This window comes from Alosa sapidissima, chromosome 10 (assembly GCF_018492685.1).
Source record: "Alosa sapidissima isolate fAloSap1 chromosome 10, fAloSap1.pri, whole genome shotgun sequence".
Taxonomy (NCBI): Eukaryota; Metazoa; Chordata; class Actinopteri; order Clupeiformes; family Clupeidae; genus Alosa; species Alosa sapidissima.
The window spans coordinates 15,923,450-15,945,709 of NC_055966.1; the positions used below are offsets into that span (position 1 = coordinate 15,923,450).

The 22,260-nt window shown below is 46.9% G+C and overlaps 1 protein-coding gene across 8 annotated transcripts in view; it reads right to left on the reverse strand.

Moving 5' to 3' along the window:
• phactr4b (phosphatase and actin regulator 4b) overlaps positions 1 to 22,260 on the reverse strand; it is a 48,207-nt gene that overhangs the window by 14,192 nt on the left and 11,755 nt on the right. For 4 of the 8 annotated variants that reach the window (XM_042107699.1, XM_042107702.1, XM_042107701.1 and 1 more), the window contains 3 exons: positions 3,629 to 3,802; positions 3,022 to 3,102; positions 1,255 to 1,749 (listed from right to left, as the gene is read on the reverse strand). In XM_042107699.1, coding sequence (XP_041963633.1) covers positions 1,255 to 1,749; positions 3,022 to 3,102; positions 3,629 to 3,802 — 750 coding nt within the window. Of the gene's footprint in view, positions 1 to 1,254; positions 1,750 to 3,021; positions 3,103 to 3,628; positions 3,803 to 9,497; positions 10,599 to 16,271; positions 16,593 to 22,260 lie in introns of those variants that run through there. The other 4 variants (XM_042107698.1, XM_042107695.1, XM_042107694.1 and 1 more) reach the window with 4 other exon arrangements.

A 22,260-nucleotide genomic window follows, 5' to 3' on the forward strand; every position in this document is an offset into this window, starting at 1 on the left:
CACTCTCCATGTCTTAGCTTTACTTTCCATATCTCATTCTCTCTTTCTCTCTCTCTCTCTCTCTCTCTCTCTCTCTCTCTCTCTCAACATCATTCCTCCAACATGATATTTCAAGTTCAGGGTTATTTATTAGCACTAGAGGTTTTTTTTTTTTTTTTATCACAGAAAAGTCTCTGGCTTTGAGATGTAGGTCAGCAAAAGAGATTGAGAGAGAGGGAGGGAGGGAGGGGGAGGGAGAGGGAGATAGATGAACAGGAAAGAATGGAGGTTTATAGAGACAAGCAAGACAAGTGAGCATGAGAAAAGGAAACAGTCTAAAGGTACACGAACAAAAATGAAAACATCTGTGACGTGCCCATTCAAACACACTTCTCTGTTAACACCTCTAGATCCGTCTGTAAAAGGGCCGGACATGACTGTTTACATAGGAGGTGAAGAAAAGAGAGAGCTATTACGGGTCTCCTCCAGGGATCGGTGTGCTTCTAATGGCAGCACTCAGGCTGGAGGAGGGAGAGCGGCGAGAGAGGACTATACTGTGTTAATGAGGAGAAAGAGAGGGGGGGGGGGGTGAGAGAAAGAAAGAGAGAAAGAGAGAGGGAGAGAGAGAGAGAGAGAGAGAGAGAGAGAGAGACACAGAGACAGGGAGGGAAGGAGAGTAAGTGAGAGAGAACAGGAAGAGACGAGTTGAGATGTTCCTTCCTGTTCTGAATTAAGAAACGGAGCTGGAGCAGGACCTGAGGGGAAACAGGCAGCTCCTCTCCAGCTGGGTCTGGGCCAGAGAGAGAGAGAGAGAGAGAGAGAGAGAGAGAGAGAGAGAGAGAGAGAGAGAGAGAGAGAGACAAGATAAGAGAGAGGTGAGGAAGAGGAACACACCAAACAAACCATGTGAGAGGTGGAAGGGGAGGGGGGAGGGGTAGAGTGAGCGAGTCCACCCCCACTGACACCGCAGTAGTAACGCTAGAGGGACAGGGGAGCACTCCCTTACTGCCTTCACCTGAGCACGTGCTTGTGAGCACGAACTTGTGTCCTTTTCTCCTACACTGCTCTTATTGATGCCTCCTACTACTCCTTCCCTTTTCCTAGCCTAGATGTTACTTCATTCATCTATCTGTCTAGTTTGCCTCCTTTAATAACTGACATTTTAATGCCTTTCTAAACACCATTTTACTTTGAGGTATAGGAGTCTTTTTTTGGCTGGTTGCATCTGTCTGATGTAACCTAAATGTCATGACCCCTGCTGACCCCCTGACTGACCTCTGCGTCCTCTCCCCTCCTCAGTAGACGCGTGCCTGGGGAGGGTGGGCTTCCATTCGGCCTCGGACCGCATCCTCCGGCCGTCCTCGGACAGTCCCTTCTGCAGACCCGGCCTCTTCTCCCCGTTCAGGTGCCCTCGGCCTCCTCCCCCACGCCGCCCCCCGTCGTCCGTATGCCAGCCCGGTCCGTGTCCGTGCCCTGGCCCCGGCCTCCGCTCCTCCCCGCCCTGCCGGCCTCCTCTCCGGCCTTCTCTGGGCTCCTCCTGGCCTGCTGGCGCCCGGTGACCCAAGGCCCCGCCGCGCCGCTCCACGTCCTGGGGGACGCGCACCCACTGCTCCTCCAGCTGGGGCAGCCAGGTTGGGTTGGCGTGGTGGTCCGTGTCGGAGGGGTGCCTGCCGGCCTCGTGGCCCCGTCCACCCCCAGGGCCCCTCACTGGTAGGGTGTGTCCGTTCTTCACATAAGGCGGCTTGGACATGTGGTGGCTGTCATCGGCTTCTGTGAGAAAACACACACACACACACACACACACACACACACACACACACACACCAACAAATCATTGAACTGCACTGACACATTTATTATCACAACACTTTTACTAGCAGAAAACCGTGCCCTGGTGAATGTGAGCAATCATCCATAGGGTGAAAATACACAAACTCTGGTGTTTGTAAACAGTCCTGGCTCTCTTAGTGGGAGACAATCCACGTTGTGGCTCGGCCCAAGCAATAAACAATTCCAGCCAATCAGCACATTGTGCCAGGAGCACGGAAGGAAGGGATATAATCTGACTGGCTGTTCATCTCAAACATAAACAACAATTACAGACTCTGCCTTTAAAGTGGTGCAATACTAATACACCTGCATCTGGAGCAGAGAGACTGAGCACTTCTCATCTCGAGACAGGTGTGAGAGATAACCACCTGCTTTGAAGTCATGACACCTTCCTTGCAGCATTTCTTTGCTTGATTTAGTTTTTTTTTCCCTCCTTTTGAGTTTGAGGAATTTAGAAGCGTTTTTTTCAGGCGCTGTAAACGGGACCTCTTGGGTAGAGAGAGTCGGGCCCTTAACGTGAGCCAGTGACTTTGAAAAGCTTTTGGCTCTCAGGCACAATTTGCTCCACTTTCCACGACGCAAGAAAAACAGCACGTCTCTCTTGCCTCCCCAAATATGAGACGCTCAGGGAAATAAAAAAAAACAATAAACCAAATTTCCTTTGTTTGTGTGATGAAAAGCAACCAAATTCTCCCCATGGATGGCGCTGCAACACACACACACACAGAGAGAGAGAGAGAGAGAGAGAGAGAGAGAGAGAGAGAGAGAGAGAGAGAGAGAGAGAGAGAGACAGAGGGACAGAGAAAGACAGAATTGGGGTATATCAATGTATGAAATACTGGGTGTTGTCAGTTCTATTGGCCTGACGTGAGTGAGATTACAGCCCACCCCCGTTGAGTGACACTGCAAATCTTCCTACACCGCATTATGCCTGGTGGTTACTGTTCACTTGCACAACTATAGCAAACAATAGCAAATCTACCACTTTGAAAATTGAGTTAAGATTCAGGCGTTTGAAGACACTGTACTTTAAATACAGCGAGCAGAAACCTTGTGTGTGTGGAGATTTATCTTTCTGTTGGTCGTCACTCTGAATGCAATATGTTTTGTCATGATGTGAGCAGATGCTCTGCTCGACTTGCGGTGGATGGGATGGAGTTTGGTGTGGTGGGTGTGACCGTTCGTCGAAGGCCCAAGAGGAACTGGTCCTACCGTTGTCAGGAAGCTCCCTCAGCACGCCTTGCTCGATCAGCTCCTGCCGTGGCCGTCTCATCGACATCTTTCTTTCCAGGACTGCGGGAGGAAACGGATGGACACCATGAAAAATAATTCCCAGCCTTTCAACCGAACACAGCAGCGCGGACCAAAACACAACAATGCCCCTCAGAGACGAACAAATCATCTTGCTTGTGTACTGCAAGACCCCACTGCTCTAGGGGAGAGCGTTTTGTGGCTTACACTGAGAGCACAATTATAGTCTTAGAAATGAATGGGATTGTATTCTGAGGCAGCCAGTGCAGCTAATGTCAACAATGTCTCAGCAGGAAAAGCCTGTATTGTTGGGGTAGACCACAAATAACAAAACAGAACATGAGAGAGAGAGAGAGAGAGAGAGAGAAAAGAAGCAGGGTGGGAGAGGGAGGAAGAGAGAGTGGGAGAGGAAGAATGGGAGAAAGTTGGAGAAACGAGAGACGGCAAGGAGAGTGGAGAAAAAAAGATAGAAAGAAACAAATGAATTATGAAGTCAGACAATATAGTGAAAGAAAGAAAGAAAAAAATAAAGAGTGAGAGAGGGAAAGACAAGCCATAGTGTGCATACCTTCTGAAGTTTCCTGAAACTTCTCACTGCTTTTCTTCTTGCGCCATTTCCAGGGCTTGAAGATCTTGCCCAGGGTGGAGAACTTGCCCTTGCGCTTCGGGGGTGGGGTGCCATCCCCTGCATTGCCTGCCTCGCCGCCCGGTGTGCTGTGCTGGTGGTGATCTCCTTCATCATCTAGTAGTGGTGGGGGGGGGGGGGGGGGGGGGGGCAAAAAAACAACAACACAATCAACAAACAGACGCACAAGATGTTTGCAGACTTTGAAGAGACGCCCAACCAGAGCGACCACAGGAGTACTGGCATTCTTCTGACACAAAGCATCTGTTTCTGAAAAAAACATCACTGTGTCTCCATACATACTGGAGTATGTACGTCTTGCATTAAATTATACTGCCTTGCATTCTACATAAATGACAATATATTACAAGCAATAACAAGCATTATATAACACATGCTGTTTCTGTGGGCTGAAATTGAATACTAACACATTTTTTGAGAGCCCATACACGTAGCCATCATACAAGTTCAGGGGCAGCCGTGGCCGTCTATACTTATACATACTTATATAGTTAAACATACACAATGTCAAGAGAGAAAACAATAATAATAAAAAATGCTTGTATTAAGTGAACCGGATAACTATGTCAACTGCAAAGCCAAGATTTATGTAACCATGTTATGTAAATCACGACCAGAACAAAGCATGCAGTTGTATAGGCACAAAACTGTGCGCAAACTCACAAGCGTGCGCAAACACAAAACCATGCGCAGACACACAAGTGTGTTTGTGAGTGTGTGCCCAGAAGGCCTTAACAGTGACGAGTTGCCCATAAAACATCTCATACACTCCCATCACCTTTCCCAGCCTCATCAAAGAGCTCTCACCACAATGAGGCAGGGAGCAACAACACACACATCCACCCACCCACCCACCCACCTAGACACACACACACACGCAAAAACGAAACTATGTTTTGTGTATACACACATACAGGACATGCACTACATTCACTACATCCACACACTCAAGCCCTTTCACTCACATACACACATACAGGACAGACAGACAGACAGACACACACACACACAGAGGAGTGATGGACCTCATCTGTGTGGGTATTATTTTAAACTCCAGGGCTGTGTGTGTTGGCCCGGCCAAGTGAATAAGCTAACCGACTCCTGCACAGAAACCCAATCATGACCAGAATCAGAAGCTGACCATCTCCTCCACCCCTAGTCCACTCACAGCCTGAACTCCTCTCCTCTCCTCTCCTCTCCTCTCCTCTCCTCTCCTCTCCCTCAACCTCTCCTCTCCTACAGCAAGACTACACTGAGCATGTGTGCACAGCTGCTGCTGAGGGACAAACAGAACAGTGATTAAAGGGTCACACAGACATCTGAATGCAACTCATTATAACAAAAAATAAACTGCACACTAAAACGATAATGATTTGCAGAGGGATCACTTTCAAAGCGATTGTGTGAACAGAAACAGCCATTCAGAGACCATCCAATCTTAAAACAATCACATGACAACATTGATATTTCTGAGAGGTTTTAACTTATCATTGGCCAATGTAGACAGTAGCATCATCAGCGTTCTAGCCATCATTAGTCATCATAGGCCCCATGGATGTGTCAATTCAAAAGGGGCGTACTGTGATAATAGTGTTTTAGTCATGGCAATGAAAGACACTAGAATAACCATTTCCTTTACTTCTGTATCAATAGGTTTGTGACCGACAAGATTAACATCACAAGATATTTCAGTGATGCAAGTGGTTTGTCAACAGCAGATGCATGCATGATTAAGGTTGAAATTGGATTCAGTGTGTTGATAGGCGATCCAGTTAACATGTGCCAAGGATGAGATTCCTCGTCGCGCACAGAGATACTAAAACAAGAAACAATCCCTCCACATCCAGGCTGTGAAGGAGGCTCATGGAACATTGCTAATAATTTGCTAATCCTGGCTGCGAAGGAGGCTCATGGAACATTGCTAATAAGTATAAGTATAAGTATATATACTCTTTTGATCTCGTGAGGGAAATTTGGTCTCTGCATTTATCCCAATCCGTGAATTAGTGAAACACACACAGCACACAGTGTACTCACAGTGAGGTGAAGCACACACTAATCCCGGCGCAGTGAGCTGCCTGCATCAACAGCGGCGCTCGGGGAGCAGTGAGGGGTTAGGTGCCTTGCTCAAGGGCACTTCAGCCGTGCCTACTGGTCAGGGTTCGAACCGGCAACCCTCCGGTTACAGGTCTGAAGTGCTAACCAGTAGGCCACGGCTGCCCCAATAATTGTGTAATTGTGTGTGTGTGTGTGTGTGTGTGTGTGTGTGTGTGTGTGTGTGTGTGTGTGTGTGTGTGTGTGTGTGTGTGTGTGTGTGTGTGTGTGTGTGTGTGTGTGTGTGTGTGTGTGTGTGTGTGTGTGTGTGCAATATAATATACACCGCTGACAGATGGTAAAAACAAACACACTGGAAACGAACAAACAACAACATGCATGTCTGTCATGCCCTGTGTGATGTCTAATTTCAGAGAGTGAAGAACAGTCATAAACATGCTTTCCTAGCACGGCATTAGTGACGTTACATGGTGCTGTGTTTCTAAACATTCACAAAAGCATGTGTTGTTTATTTAAAGAACGCACAAAAACCTATCAATCTTGTACACTTGCATGTTCTTCCAAGATATAGCTACACGCCATATCCAAGACACAATATTTACTATTAAAAGCATCAGCACTGGCCCCGGGATACACAGGATGTCCTGGCATGGCGACACTCGGAGCTCCCTAACGCTAGCTCCCAAAACATATCAGGTCCGGGCCGCATCCCACAACACTGGGTCGGCTCGCCGGAGTGCCTCCCAGCCGTGATGCCCAGCTCTGGAGGGCTTTTCACTGGAGCGGCTAACCAAGCTGGTGGGCCAGCTCCAGTAAGCAGGCCAACAGAGTCCCACTGGGAGCAGGGGAGGGTTGGGGGCAGGGGTGGGAGTTTTGTGTGTGTGGTTGTGTGTGCTATGCGTGTGTGCGCTATGTGTGTGTGTGTGTGTGTGTGCGCGCGTGTGTATCATTCTCTTCCACAGGCCCATATGGTCATCAGCTGTGACTTGGCCAGTGGGGTAAGCAGAGTAAGGATTAGTCCGGTGCTTACTTCATTAACCAGAGAGGTCCATGATTTAGGCCCTGACACAGTCACGGTTACTTGCGCTACTTGCTGGATGGGTGGATGGATGGATGTATAGATGGCTTATTGACTGGGCTGGGTTGGCTCGGCAGGATGAAATAGTGCCAGTTGATTTTTCTGCAGAGAAGTTACTTGTGAGTGTGGAGCACTAAGTCTAGTCTGAAGGGGAAGAGGCCACAGCCAGCCCCATAGCAATATCAGCCCTGTGAGATGCCAAACCTCAGCCCTCTTGAGCCTACATCAACCATTTCAATAGAGGAGCCACAAAATAAATACTACTTAGTTCCGTATATAGGCTATATTTCACAAGGAAGTGTGCAAAAGCCATTAAAGATGTAATCTCTTCCTGATTAGGCTTCACTAGAAAGTAACATGATCAGACTGGCTTTGTTTCCTACACTTCAGTGAGTTTGGTGCACACTGAGCATCATTTTATTTCACGAACCCCTGGTGATGTAACAATAAATTATTTTGGATCTCCTTTTGGCTGTATAGTACCACTTTGAATGTAGACTTTGTCGTTAAAATGGGAGACAGTTGAGAGCCAGGTGTGGGAGAGAACGTCCCTTCTCACTTCTGCTGGTGGAACACCTTTTCCATGGTGATTCTGCTGATACACACACATTCCACTAAGCGACGTACCACACACACACACACACACACTGCACCAAGCTACGTACATGCGCCATGCCGTACAAACAAGACAGAGGAAATTACCAATGTCCCCAACTTCCTCTAACAGGAGACTAAACTAAAACATGATGTAAAATATGTCAGCATATACACAAACACAAAGACAGCATGAGGGAACCAACTACACTCTTAAAACGAATGTGTTGAAAACAACACAACATGTGTTGTTTTAAACACATCTCTGTGTCCAGATACAACACAGTATGTGCTATTTCCTTTTTTTCATTTGTTACACAATATGTGTTGAAAATAACACCGCTCGCATTGAAAACAACACAACTTTTGTTTTTTAACACCTCTCTGTTTAGATAGGGACACATTAATTTTAAGAGTGCAGGGTTTCATGCCCCAGCTTTAAAGGACAACACCAGCACAAGAACAACCTAGGGTCTATTTTTGGATGATAACACGTGTAAACGTTTGTTGGGGACCAAAACAACGTTATTTGGTGTGGTTCTGAGTAAAACCAGTATGCATTTACAACTAAATAGCATATAGCATAGCCTTTGGAGGCAGCTTCCATACATCAAAGTATATCACTCTTTTCAGCCATTAACAAAAACAAAAATCATACACTATGCTATCTATCTATGCTATACTATCTATGCAACTATAGTGAGGGTCTCTGCAGACAAACTGAAGCATTTTTACTTTTGTAAGTGTATTATCTTACTATAATTCCGGTCGCTGCCATCTTGTCAGGATATAGTCCATACAAGTCGACTTCTCCTAGCAAGTTTACACCCATGTCATCCAAAAATAGACCCTAGGTTGTTTTTAAACCGGAATTGTCCTTTAAAGGAAAATTCCGGTATTTAGCACTTTGAGTCCCTTTTCTGGTTTGTTTTGGATGAACTAGAGTGGTGGACATCGAAATTTTGACAATTGGTCCTGTCTCGACTTTTCTGACTCGTTTTGAATCGCCTTTACTGCTTCAGAGTGGCTGCCTACAGGCATGCACAAACATGTCCTTAAAACAACCCCTAACGTTCGTTTTCAAAACTGTGCAACTCACCGAGCGGTTAGTGGTGTTCGTTGATTATTAAAATCAAATATATCGGTGCAATGTATAATTTCCAGCCGTCTTATTTGCTATTGTGGAACAATTTTTTCAGACACCTCGCAACCGTGTATAAACTTCCGCTCAATATTTGAGCCTGAAGCATAGACGGTGGCGCAGTAATATCAACGTGCAATGAGTCTTCCAACAGAAAATGGGATTTTACAAAATGCCAAATAAAACACGACAGAAATTGTATTTCGCTATGCTACTTGTTTTGGAACATCAACGAACACCACTAACCACTCGGTGAGTTGCACAGTTTTGAAAACTAAAGTTTGTTTTAAGGACATGTTTGTGCATGCCTGTAGCAGCCACTCTGAAGTAGTCAAAGGCGATTCAAAAGAGTCAGAAAAATCGAGACAGGACCAATCGTCAAAATTTCGGTGTCCACCACTCTAGTTCATCCAAAACAAACCAGAAAAACCACTCAAAGTGCTAAATACCGGAATTTTCCTTTAACTTGAAGTTATATGGCAAAATGGCTTAAAACTGGTGTCCCTTACTATACTCACTGTGAAAGACCATGAGAACTGCACAGCTAGCTATAGCCTATTGTTAATCATAGTTGTAATAACTGCCTACAACCAGGTCATATGTGCTACATTACAAAAGCATAGCAAGCAACAAGTGTTTGAGAGATTATTTTCAAATGTGCAAAGACATTTTCAAGATTATTTTCAAGTTTGCTGCACCTAACCCTGTACAGCTCAGAGGCTTTCAACTTTGCAACAGAGTGGAAAAAGAGAGTGCTGGTAGTGCTGGTGGGGGGGGGGGCTCTATTGTTCCCCCTCCCAGAGGAAAGGTGTGACACATCCTAACTCCGAAACACAACCCTGACGAGCATCAGCGTGGCCTGCAGACAGGGAAATCAGTGAGCATCAGGCTGCTAAAGAGGTCCAGCCCAGAGCGGTCCTAACCTGGGGTCCAACTGCCATGGTGGCCGGAGAAGAGGCAGCAAGCCATGGGGGATGAGCAGGAGGAAGATGAGGAAGAAGAGTAGGAGGAAGAGGAGGTTTGCAAGCCTGCTCTTTGTCCGTTATCTCCGTCGGTCAGGTAACAAATGGGGTCAAAAAGTAGACATATCGCATAACGGAGATACGAAGGAAAGGCAAAAAAGTAAATCAAGTTCCCTTCTCGTTCATCCCAATGTTTTGTTACATGGAGGAAATGTCCATTCTTGTTCATGTAGGTCCCACGACAGACATTGTGCTTCAAACATCCAACCGACTTCCAGCCTACTGGGCAAACAGTGAGTCAGAGATGAGGGGAAAACTACGTTCTTTGTCAGGCCGAGGAGCCGCACAGAGACAAGTCAACAGTCTGGCTGTGTTGGAGAGACCAGAGCAGGGAGGAAGAGAGGGTGACAGAAAGGGGGAAAGAAAGAAAGTGTTGGAAGAGAGAGAGAGAGAGAGAGAGAGAGAGAGAGAGAGAGAGTGAGTGAGAGAGAGAAAGAAATAAAGAAAAAAAGCAAGAAAGAAAGAAAGAAAGAAAGAAAGAGGTCAATTTGCTAATTCTTGACTATGTCAAACACAAGGCAAATGCTTAAGGTTTGGGAATCCATTAGCCGCCCAAGCCCATTCTCTATAATATAAATCACATAGGTCTCTTTCCACGACTGCACAGGAAACCCTGCAGGCCCTTAGCTCCAGCAGGAGGAGGACTGCTTTGTAATCCCACAGGTACAGATCCCTGGTTCAGTGGTTCCTTGGCTCCTGCTGTCTATCCCAGAGAAACTAGCAGAGGCAACCTTGCAAACTCCCCAGAGAGCACGGTGACAACAACGAAACAGTCAGGTTTCAACACGATGGGCTGGAAGCCACCTCTCCCTCCTTCTCTCTCACTCTCTCTCTCTATGAGGCTATTTTTCTGAGGCCAGGTTCTGTGCTGTTGATCAGAGATGTGCCGACAAGTGCAGGTCTTCGCAGCCGTGTGTGTGAGGATGGCAGAGGAGCTACTACCATATGTGTGGCTAGTGTGCCCTAGTGAGTGTCACTGACTAAGCTACTGACTCCAGGAGAAAACACCCTCTCAGAGCAGGAGGAGGAGAGGAAGGGGAGGGGGTGGAGGGAGAGGCCTGGGAAACAGAGGGAGGAAACGACACCCCACCCTCATCACAACAGAGAGAGAGAGAGAGAGAGAGAGAAAGAGAAAGAGAAAGAGAAAGAGAGAGAGTGAGTGTGTTTGTGAATACGTGTTTGAGAACCCCCTGCCCCCCCCCACCCCGCCCAACTCGTCGGCTGTACAAAAACAGAGCAAACCCAAAACAAAGAGATGACGTACAAACAGAAAGCCACTCACGCCCCAGCTGGTTTCTGTGGTCTTCACCATGAATTTGCACGTAAAAGCCAAAAGCCCAGGCTGCCCGACATGGCAGCCATCTGAGAGTCAAGAGCTCCCGGCTAAGTGCTCCGTCCCCAGCCCCCATCTCCACCACGTTCAAACAAGAGGCCATTAGATGATATTGTGTTAGTAAGCAGGAAACGATTTCCTCTGCTTTGAGCAGACTAATGGAGAGGTGGAGAGGTCGAGAGATGAGGAGGTGGAGGTCCGGCTGTTATAATGACCTGCTGAGTCAAACGAAGTTCAGGCCTTTATTCTACAGTCAGCAGTTAACTTCAACCGTTTAGTATTAGATGGGGCATTTCCAGCTCGTCACTCTGAGAGCTCTGTTGCCATGGGTGCAGTCTTAAGAGAATGACAAACAGTTGGGACAGGAGGTGACCACCAGTCCATGCTGAACGCTCATCCAGGACCGACCGAGGCCATACACCCTGGCCGTCAGCAAGACTGATGAATTTATGCTTTAGAAACAAACATTTCCCATAAGAACAATAAATCCAACACATTTTTGGAGTTTGTGCCATAGCAGGCTTTAATTTTGGGCTCGGAGTCTGTACCAGACTGTAGTACTTCTCGAACCTCCCTCTGTCTCCGTCACTTTGGCTCTTTCCCTCTCGTTTACTCTCTCTCTCGTTCTCTCTCACTCTCTCTTCTGTTGTTGAATCCCAGTACTCATTCACCATTGCACTTGCACATGCGGTGCAGCATCATATGGTGCACCTGCCCCTTCACGCTTGATTGTGAATCAGTGCCTATTTGCTGTATATGCTGTATATGCTGCGTGTGTGTGTGTATATGCTGTGCGTGTGTGTGTGTGTATATGCTGCGTGTGTGTGTGTGTGTGTGTGTGTGTAGTATATGTGCATCAGGTGTGCAGAGGACCCATGTTCGGAGTAGAAGAGCTGTGATGGCTCTGTGCAGTAGTAGTAGTAGCAGCAACAGCAACAGCAGGCAGGCAGAAAAGCAGGCAGGCAGGGACTGGGAGGCAGGCAGGCAGGTTGCCTGGAGCAGCTTGTGTGCTTACATAAGAGTCTGCCTCCACCGGGAGCACTGAGGAGAAACACTCCTCCCTCCCTCCCTCCCTCCCTACTCAACCCCTTTTTTATCACTAACTCTCTCTCTCTCTCTCTCTCTCTCTCTTACCCCCCTGCCCTCTCACTCATCATTCACTCACTACCCCCCCCTCCCATCTACCCATTTCTCTCTTTCATTCTCTTTCTCCCTTGTTTGGGCACTGGAAGCTCACTTCAAAAGACTGTCAGCTCCTTCCTACCCACCAACTTAACTCGGCTCAAAGCCTACTGCACTACACTCTACAACTACACTCCTCATTATTCACCATGTTCAGTTCTCTCTCACATTCTCTCTTTCTTTTTCTATCTTTTTCTTTCTCTTTCTCTCTCATTCGCTCTCATTCTCTCTCCTCAACTCACAGAAAGAGGACCCATTTCAATGTTTCTGATTCCACTGAAAAAAAGAAAAAAAAACACTCCCAAAATCCCCCGGCACGCGGTGACATTTCACCTGTTGGAGCCGAGTACAGGACAACCTGTAAGCCAATCCATCTGAAGCTGGAACAACAGGCAGCCCAAGAGAGGAGCTGAGATTGGAGAGAGAGAGAAGGGAGTCCGCAGGGAAAACAAAGAGGCCACTATTGCAAACGTGAAACCCAAACATGCTGCTTGGCCTGCCCAGGCGGGCAAATGACTACTAGCCTTTCCATGCAGAAATAGATGCTCAGCTGTGTGTGTGTGTGTGTGTGTGTGTGTGTGTGTGTATGCGTATGCATGCGTGTGTGTGTATGCATGCGCGTGTGCGTGTGCGTGTGTGTGCACGTGTGCGTGTGTGTGTGTGCGCGTGCGTGTGTGTGTGTGTGTGTGTGTATGCATGCATGTGTGTGTGTGTGTGTGTGTGTGTGAGAAAGATGAGTGTGTGTGTGCATATGCTTGCACGTGTGTTTGTGTTCCAGTTTTTTCCACTCTGGGTCATGACGTCACACTCAGCAGTAGATCTGCACAAACACAATCCAAGAGCAGCGCATCAGATGCCATGTTCCATAAATAATTCTGTGCCAATGCTGTTCAGCCGCTCTGCCATTGGACGATGGCAAGCAGAACTTTCTATGCCAGGCCTTTCTGTGATGTTGTTTACTAGCATCACTAGGTCCATGACTCACTGAGGTCCACTCACATGAACACCTGACGTGCCGGTATCAGGGTACCACACTAACTCCAACACACACCACAACACACAGGGTTGGGTCACACAGTAGGCACACCCAAGCTGAACAACACTGGCCTAAAAAAGCTGAGGGGTACACCAGCTTACTGGCTTACCCAGGTAACGTCGGAGTTACCACTGATCTCAAAACAATATCACTTTTCACAATTGTCACTTCAGAAGCAATACAAATACATGCAGTAAAACATTCTTTTGAAGGTCAGAGGTTACTCCCAAAGCTTCCAGGGTAAGCCAGCAACCTCGCCTCACAGCACATCCCCCAGACCTTCCAAATGCTTCCTCAAAATAACAAAGGATGAGCATTGAGCAACACAGTAGAACAGTGCCGTTAACATGGACAGTGAGCGATGACACATGACCTGTACATTACTGCCGGCAGTCTCAGAGCTCTCCAGTCGTGAAGGAGGAGAATCATCCTGTGAGTGTTTAAATCAGAAACAGTCTCTTTCCCCTATACTTAAATCATTAGGAGCCGTAGCAGGCATGATATCCCCCGGCCAAGACTAACAGCAGGGGAGAACCTAGTGTGAGTGAGAGGACAGACAGACAGACAGAGGGAGGGAGAAAGAAAGAGAAAGAGACAAACAGGGAGAGGGAGGACCACCGTGAGATATACGTGTGTGTGTGTGTGTGTAAATGTCAAATCTTTATGAGAGAGCGTGTGTGTGTGTGTGTGTGTGTGCTTTATGAGAGGAGGAGATGAAACCCTGCTCATGTTTCCCAGCTCAGTGACTCAGCCCAGTCTGCGGCCTGCAGACCCCCACGTTCACAGGCTCCCCCTGAGAGAGAGGCCAGCGCCATGCACTCAGACTGAGGGTTCCCACTCAAAACCAAATGTAAAACACTTTTCCCCGACAAAACCCCTAAATTTCCATGACCTATAATGAGATAAGATTTCAGAGCAGCCGCGTAGCGTTCAAGAATCTTTGCTTTTTTTGAGCCGAATATGAATAAATGGGCATTGAATAAACAAAGGTGGGCTTACCATCATCACCACTCAAACAAGCAGTAAAGCTAATAACCAGATATACTCCAAATCTATGTGGTAATATATTTGTATGAATGTGTTTTGGCAAGTATATTTTAAAACGCTACAACAAAATTCACTGATATTCCATGACTTTGCCCCAAATATGATAAAATTCCCTGAAATTCCATGGGGGACCCGTGGGAACCCTGCACACTCACACTCATCAGGGTGCAGTGACACGACCCTCTGATCTAGGATCAGCCATGTCTATCCTCCAAAGGAGAAAGGTAACACAGAGGCACACTGAGAGAAGTCTAGTCCTCAAATTGTTAGTCCATCCAGCAGGAGGAAGATATTAAGAAAAGAGTCTTTTCTGCTTAACGGTTTTTCTTATGGGTGAAGGCCTTTTTGACAGAAATGGCTGAATGGGAATCATGGATGAATGAATGCATAAACACACTCACACACACGCACACACACACACACAAACCAGATCAGACAAAAAGCCTTTTTTAATAATGTCGCTGACATTCTCAAGAGCTATTACTTGTGTGAGCAAACAGTCATAACAACGACAACAACAACCCCACCCCCCCCTCTCCATCTCTCTTTAAACCAAAAGAGTGACAGCCCATGATAATAATAACAAGGCATCGTTTAAAGGGAAAGGCTTGGAGAGCAGCCAGCAGACTGGAGAGCAGCACACTCACCAGAGACAATCCTATTCCCCCTAATCCCCCCGGGAGAGAGGGGGGAATAATACATTTTCAACCCTTCCAATATTTCCCCACATTTCCTGCATAAACACTTGGATCTGCTTTGGTTAAGCTGTTTGTTTTCAATGTACTAAGAAGGGAGAATGCCTTTGGTTTCTTGTTCACAGTTGCAGTCTTTACACACATTCTTTCAGCAACACACAGACAGACACAGACAGACAGACAGACAGACAGACAGACAGACAGACAGACAGACAGACAGACAGACAGAGAGACAGAGAGACAGAGAGAGAGAGAGAGAGAGAGAGTGGAAGTGGAAGAGGTATATAAACACTACAAGGTAATTCTACTGATCCTCTTGACTTTACAGTACATTCCAACATTAGTGATAGACCTCAGACAGAGACAGAGACAGAGACAGAGACGGAGATCAACACAAGATGTCCAGAGTTCCCAGAGATTAGTTCACCTAGATCTATACTTCTGCACCACATAGCCTAAAATAAAGGCCTTTGCGATAATGTATTTATATGGGCTGGCTTGCTTGCGTGCTCTTGTGTAGAATGGATTTTATCAAGGGCTGCATCATAAAATTCCTCAGCATCCAGCCGGTCTTCACTTCACTTCAAAGCGAAAACATTCCCCTTCAGGAGGGGCCACCGTCTCTCTCTCTCTCTCTCTCTCGCTCTCTCGCTCTCTCGATCTCTCGATCTCATGTCCAAAGGAACTCAAGCCCTAGCTTCAACAACAACAACAACAACAACAACAACAACAACAACATCACCACCACCACCACCATTCCGCCGCACAGGGATGATCACTGATGCAAACCTGCGCTCTCTGGTACACTGCTAATGTCAAGCTGTAATGAAGTGTGAAGATATTAGTCATAGGTCTGGGCTTACGGTAAACTGGTTGGATATTAGCGATAAATAAGGGTTGGGCGGGTACAGAGAGATGGTTGAAAACAGACCTACAGACATAAGTTAGTGCTGGTTGACATTTGACTGCCTGTACAACATCTCTAAAAGGCTACCAAAATGCAGTGTTTTTGTATAAGTTCAGTGGAATGGTCACTATTAAATCGAAAAATGTGTAGTCCTGCATGCATCTGAGCATGTGAATGTGTGTACCCGTAGTCTGGGTATGTGTGTGTGTGTGTGCGTGTGTGTGCTGTCTCTTATGTGCATGAGTGTGTAGGCGTACACTCTTAAAACGAATGGGTGGTCCCTATCTGGACATAGTGATGTGTTAAAAAACAACGCAAGTTGTGTTATTTTCAACATATACTGTGTAACAAGTAAAAAAGGAAACAACACAAACTGTGTTGTCCCTATCTGGACACAGAGATGTGTTAAAAACATCGCAAGTTGTGTTGTTTTCAACTCATTTGTTTTAAGAGTGTATAAGAAGGGATCACTCACCGCTGTGTGTGTTGCTGTCTTGAGGTGTGCTCTCCACCGGTAAGGTCTGGCCCATGCTCCTGCCCCGTCAGGGCCCCAGCGCGTGTAACACTGCCCAGAGACGCGCCGTGCACCGCCCCGGGCACAACACACACACGCAAACCTGGTCCCAGACCCACCTGCCCTCTGTTTCCGGAGTCTGGATCTAGTCTTCCACAGACTTCAGACACAGTCTGCAGTCAAACTCTTTCTTCTCCCTCTCCCTCTCTCTCTGCTTCTCACAGTATCTGTTTTCCCAACAGTACGCCTTCTCCTCCCCTTCCTTCTCCTGCGGTGCCTCTCTCCAACCTTTCCTCCCACCCTCTCCTTCTTCTCTCCTCCCTCTCTTATTCTCCTTCCCTGATTCCCTCCCTCTCTCTCTCTCTCTCTCTCCCCCTCCCCGGCTCACTAACATATGCTGACCCTCCCACCCAGTTCATATGTAAGCCAGCAGATTTGAGCTGCCACAGATGGATGCCAATCATTCCAGCGTGCAAAGGTTAAAGTAAGTGTGTGTGCGCGCGTGTGCGCGTGCGTGTGTGTGTGTATGTATGTGTGTGGTTTAGAAGGAGAAAGTGAATGAGAAAGAGTGTGTGTGTGGGGGGGGGGGGGGGTTCGGGGAAGACTGAGTGAGAGGAAGGGTGAGAGAAAAAAAGTGAAGGATTGAGAGAAAGAGAGAGAATGTAAGAGATTAAGAGGCAGCTCTGTGTGTGTGTGTGTGGAGGGAGGTGCAAAACTTTAATTAGGCCAGTGTGTGTGCCAGTTGAGTGTGTTATGTGATGAGCTTGTGTGTGTGTGCTCGGGGGTGGGGGGGGGGGATTGGCCAGAGAGAAGGAGAGGGAGGAAATGACATCATATCTCAAAGCTCTCCCACCACACAGCTCCATATTCACAAAGAGCCATAGAAACACAAGTGCTGCAGTGACATCATTCCCATGGTGCTTGATGCTTCCGCTGGCATGACTTACAATCACAGCCAATCCACTGCAACTGCTCTCCGCAGGCCACTGCACGGTCCACATGCAGTAACCTTGACCAGACAGTCCCTAGACAAGACACTCTCTCTTACACACACCCCACAAAGCCTAAACACACACACACACACACACACACACACACACAGCTACTTGCACGACAACAAGCAGGACCTCCTGTGGGAAAAACAATGGAGTCCTCCGTGCAACGCAACACCGCATGTGCTGCCTCCTGGGGGTCAGAACGGGCAGCACACCCGTGTGTTTGGACATGGCAGTCGGCCACTGGAATGCCTGGCATGTGGATCCAGCCTGCATTGATAATAAGCCTGGAGAGGTGGGGTGAGGTGAAAGAGTGTATGTGTGTGTGTGTGTGTAGGGGGAGGGCGGGGGGTGTTCTCCCCTGACTGACCACGGAGTCCCACGTGGTCTCCGTTGCCTGCCTTTCATCCTGCCCCACACTAATGCTTCAAAGACCCAGTGTAATGTGAGTCCTTCCACTTCAGCAAGGCTCGCAGTGAGTTAGGGAGAACAGAGGTAGAAAAGGCTGATGAGGGCTGTAGGTTAATGAACACATTTTACTTGCACTGCTTTCACTTCCGGGTCAAAGGGCATGAACGGGTGAGAATGGGATACAGAGGTCCCTAACCGCATGTGGCATGACTATACAAAGAATCTAAGTGGTGCAGGACAAGGAGAGGATGGTGAGAGAACAACTCTACAGACAGAGGGACGAAAAGAGGAGAGTTGTGGTGCAGCTAGGCAGACATAAAAGAAAAAGGGACCGTTTGAAAGCGTATAAAGAGTATTGAAAGAGACAGAACATGGACAATGAAGTGCAGAGTCTTCTGACAAAGTGCACAGACAGTGTGGATATTTTTAACACGCTCGACACTGACATCAGACAAATCACATCGGCAGAAATTAAAAATGCAAAACATTCCCCACAGCAGGGTAGAGGAAGCTGAATTCTGCATGCATCCAACTACTCAGCTCTGTAAGAAATGCATACAACACACACACACACACACACACACACACACACACACACACACAGGCTTCCTGGACGGAAAGACACTTTCATGTGAAGAATAAATCAGGTTGATTTCAGGAACAGAAACAATGAGTGTATCCACCTGATTTTCCTGTTCTCAACTTCTGTCTTTATGTAACATCCAAAAGTTGAAAAAGGCACAAGCTAACACTAGACGTGAGACCAAAATATTATTGAGACCAGTGAAAATACATTAGATGCTGCTCCTAAACAAATCTAATATTTTTAAATAATATAAAATGCTATACCTTGATTTTTACAACCACAGGCAAGGTTTCAGGTGTTCCTCCTTACATGAGAGCCCCTGAACTCTGATGTGAGGAAAGACCAAAACAAGTCTGTGCAAACACTCAACCAGACAGCCAAGGCAAAAAAAAAATATCACAATAAGTACTGGCCCTTGACCACTATGCTCTAGCTCAGTGGTTCTCAAATGTGGGGGATCAGTGGTTCTCAAATTAAAGTATTTTTGCATGGATTCTACTTTTTAAATATATGTATATGCAAAAATACTTATTTATTATATAAAAACAATTATTTAATAAATATTTCAGGAAAATATAAGTTCATAAAATGAATGTTATATTTCAGTAGGCTATGGTCACTGTTTTCACTACATTAGTTTGAATCATTTGCAATAAATGTAGTCATGGATTATTAAAATTTAAAATGTTCAAAATAGTTTTTTCCCAATGTTTAAATTTTGTATGTGTTTATCAGTTCCAAAGTTTAATAAATTAGACACTAATGGCACAGTGCTTTGTTTTAAGTCTTTTTTTCTCAACTAAAGATGCTTTGCGCTGGTTACATGGCTGAAAAAATATTTCACAGGGGGTACATCACTGAAAAAAGGTTGAGAACCATTGCTCTAGCTGACCACAAGAATATGTGTCTCACTCACAACCCTCCAGGGCCTGCTCATAAGGACACTACTCAAGAAAGTGATGACAGAGTGATGAACTCGCCCCCACCTACTCCACAGTGACAGTGCACACCAAAGGCAGCATCTCTGGCGATGGCAAACTGCGTTCAAACACAAAAGACAGCATGACCAAGCACAAGAGAGACGCCCCTCTGGCACTGGGCTGGGGGATGATATGGGATGTGCTTGTCTCTGCTAGGGCAAGGTGTTTGTGTGCATGCGTGCGAGTGAGGATGTGTGTGTGTGTTTGTGTGACGTGGGGAGAGAAAGAGAAAGACAGAGTGTGAGTGTGAGAGAGTGTGTGAGTGTGTGTGTTTCATTTCCATGCATGAGGGGCTGTTATCTAGACTCCAGCACACCCAGTGAGATTATCTCTGCACACACACACACACACACACACACACACACACCCCTCTCTCAAGAGAGGAGAGTGTCTGAGGCTTAGAGGGGGTAGGGAGAGAGAGGGGGCAGAGAGGAAGGAAGAGAAATGGAAATGGAGGAAAAGAGAAAGGGAGGAAGAGGAAGAAAGAAAGAGAGACAGAGTTCACAATGTGGGACAGATGGTAAAAGGAAGACGAGGAGAGTCAATGAGAGACTGACAGAGATAAGAGGCTTCCACCACACCGGACACTGAACACAAACGACAAGCCCAAAAGCAGAGCAATATAACCCCAAAAAAGGGGAGAGAGAGAGAGAGAGAGAGAGACATCTCACACATCTTCCTGGACACCCCCACAACAGCCTTCCTCCTCCTCCAGCCATCTGATCAGGCTCCATTCACGTCTGAACTACCTTCTTCAACATCACACCTTACCAGACACCATACTGCCTAAAAGAGAACCATACCAGAGGCAAAATACATGAGCCCCATGATCACCCCATGAACGCCAATATGGCAGCAGGCTCTACACATATCCCGCCCCTTCCTGTATGCCTCCCCATTCACTTGAATAGGAAAATAGCTGCCCAATTACTGCCCAAAGTGCGTTGCAAGATGGCCGCAGGGTGGGAGGACTTACCTATAAGGACCTTGCTATAAACTGTGTTGTGGGGGGGGGGGGGGGGGGCGGTCAGACTGAGACTGGACTTCTGAAGGAGAGCAGGTTTACGGCCCGCCTTCCCGTCCTCTATGGCCCACTTAGAAGCGTCTCTGCTGGGGCACGCTTCCAAAGAGGGCCTGACACTCCGCAGACGCTCCCAAACCTGCTCACGTGACCCAAAAAAGAGGGCTAAACTGAACTTCTGCTCCAGGGGGCACAAGTGTGGACACACACACACACACACATTCTGTCTCTTTCTCTCTCTCAAACACACACACACACACATTCTGTCTCTTTCTTTCTCTCTCTCAAACACACACACACACACACACACACACACACACACACACACACACACACACACACACAGAGACACACACACACACCTCACAGGGTGTCATCTTCAGCTGCAACCAACTAACTGACAAAGCCCTGGTCCCAGCGCCAGCGAGGGCTACATTACTGCAGCAGAGGGGCTGGAGAGAGAGAAGTGCCTTACCCTGCGTCGTCTTAGCTTTCCCCGGGTCTCTACAGCACACAGAAATGAACAAATTATCAGGCTTGCAGAGCCCACCTGAGCTCAGAATGCCTGTAGGGGTTGGAGGGGGCAAGAGACTGAGACACACATCAGAGATGAATAGAGAGAAGAGACAGAGAGAGAAAGAAAGAAAGAGATAGAGATAAAGAGATAGAGAGAGCGAGAGATAGACAGACAGACAGACAAGACAGAGACAGAGAGAGAGAGAGAGACAGACAGACAGAGATGGAGAGAGAGAGAGAGAGAGATAGAGAGAGAAAGAGAGAGAGACAGATAAACAGAACGAGAGTTATCCGAGAAGATGCAATGTTCTGGAGGGCTGAGAGCGAATTACAAAGCGTGTCTCTAAGGAGCGCTTACCTCCATCAGGGTTTTATCACAGTAATTAACCCAGAGGCCCCTTAAACTGAAATAGCCGGCACACAGGCTCAACTAAACTCACACACCCCCAGCTCCAACTCCAGGGGAGGCACATAAGGTCAACTGGTCACGCTAACAACCACTAGTTCACGCCAAACAGATCAGTCAACCAGCACAAATGCAGTCTCTACACTTATGCAACCCAGGTCCGTATGGCTACACACACGAATATAAGTGAAAACAAAGTACAAATACAAACCCCAAAAGATGTCATGATAAAAAGCCCCCAAAGCCCTTTCACAAACACACACACACAAGAAATATAACTCAAATAGGAAGCACTTATGCCCTTTTCTGTTATATTTGACGCCGGCAAGGTATCACTCTGAGGTCAACTATTCTTTAGTACATCCACCAGCCACAGCCCCAACATCAGCTGAACACACAATGAGTCATCAACACGCCTCTCAAAATACCTCCAACTGAAACAATCTTTCACCATTTGTTCAAGTTCCGGTTGGGCAAATCGAGTTTAAGAAAGATTTGGAGAAATCCACTCTTAATGGACACTTAAAGCAGTACATTGTCTGAACCAATCATGGCAATCATGCAAGTAAGACACCCACCCTCTGCACTGACAATCAGTCATCCATCCGTGCATCTCCATCCACATCCATCCATCCAAATATCTACCTATCCATATCCATCCATATCATCTACATCCAAACATCCACCCATCTACATCCAAATATCCACCCATCCACATCATCTACATCCAAATATCCACCCATCCACATCATCTACATCCAAATAGCCACCCATCCATCCACATCTAAATATCCATCAATCCATCCACCCATCCAAATATATACCCATCTAAATCACCCCTGTTCCAATCATGCATGATTAAAATCAGTATAATGACACTAATCTTGACTCACTAAATGGGTCGTGCTCAGGTAATCCAGAGCGGCACTTGTGAGTTCAGTCAGGTATGCAAAGCCAGGGAAGATGAAGAGCACACAGAGGCGAGTGGGAGGACCGTGGAGGGGAGGGCAGGGGAGGATGGAGGATCGAGTATCC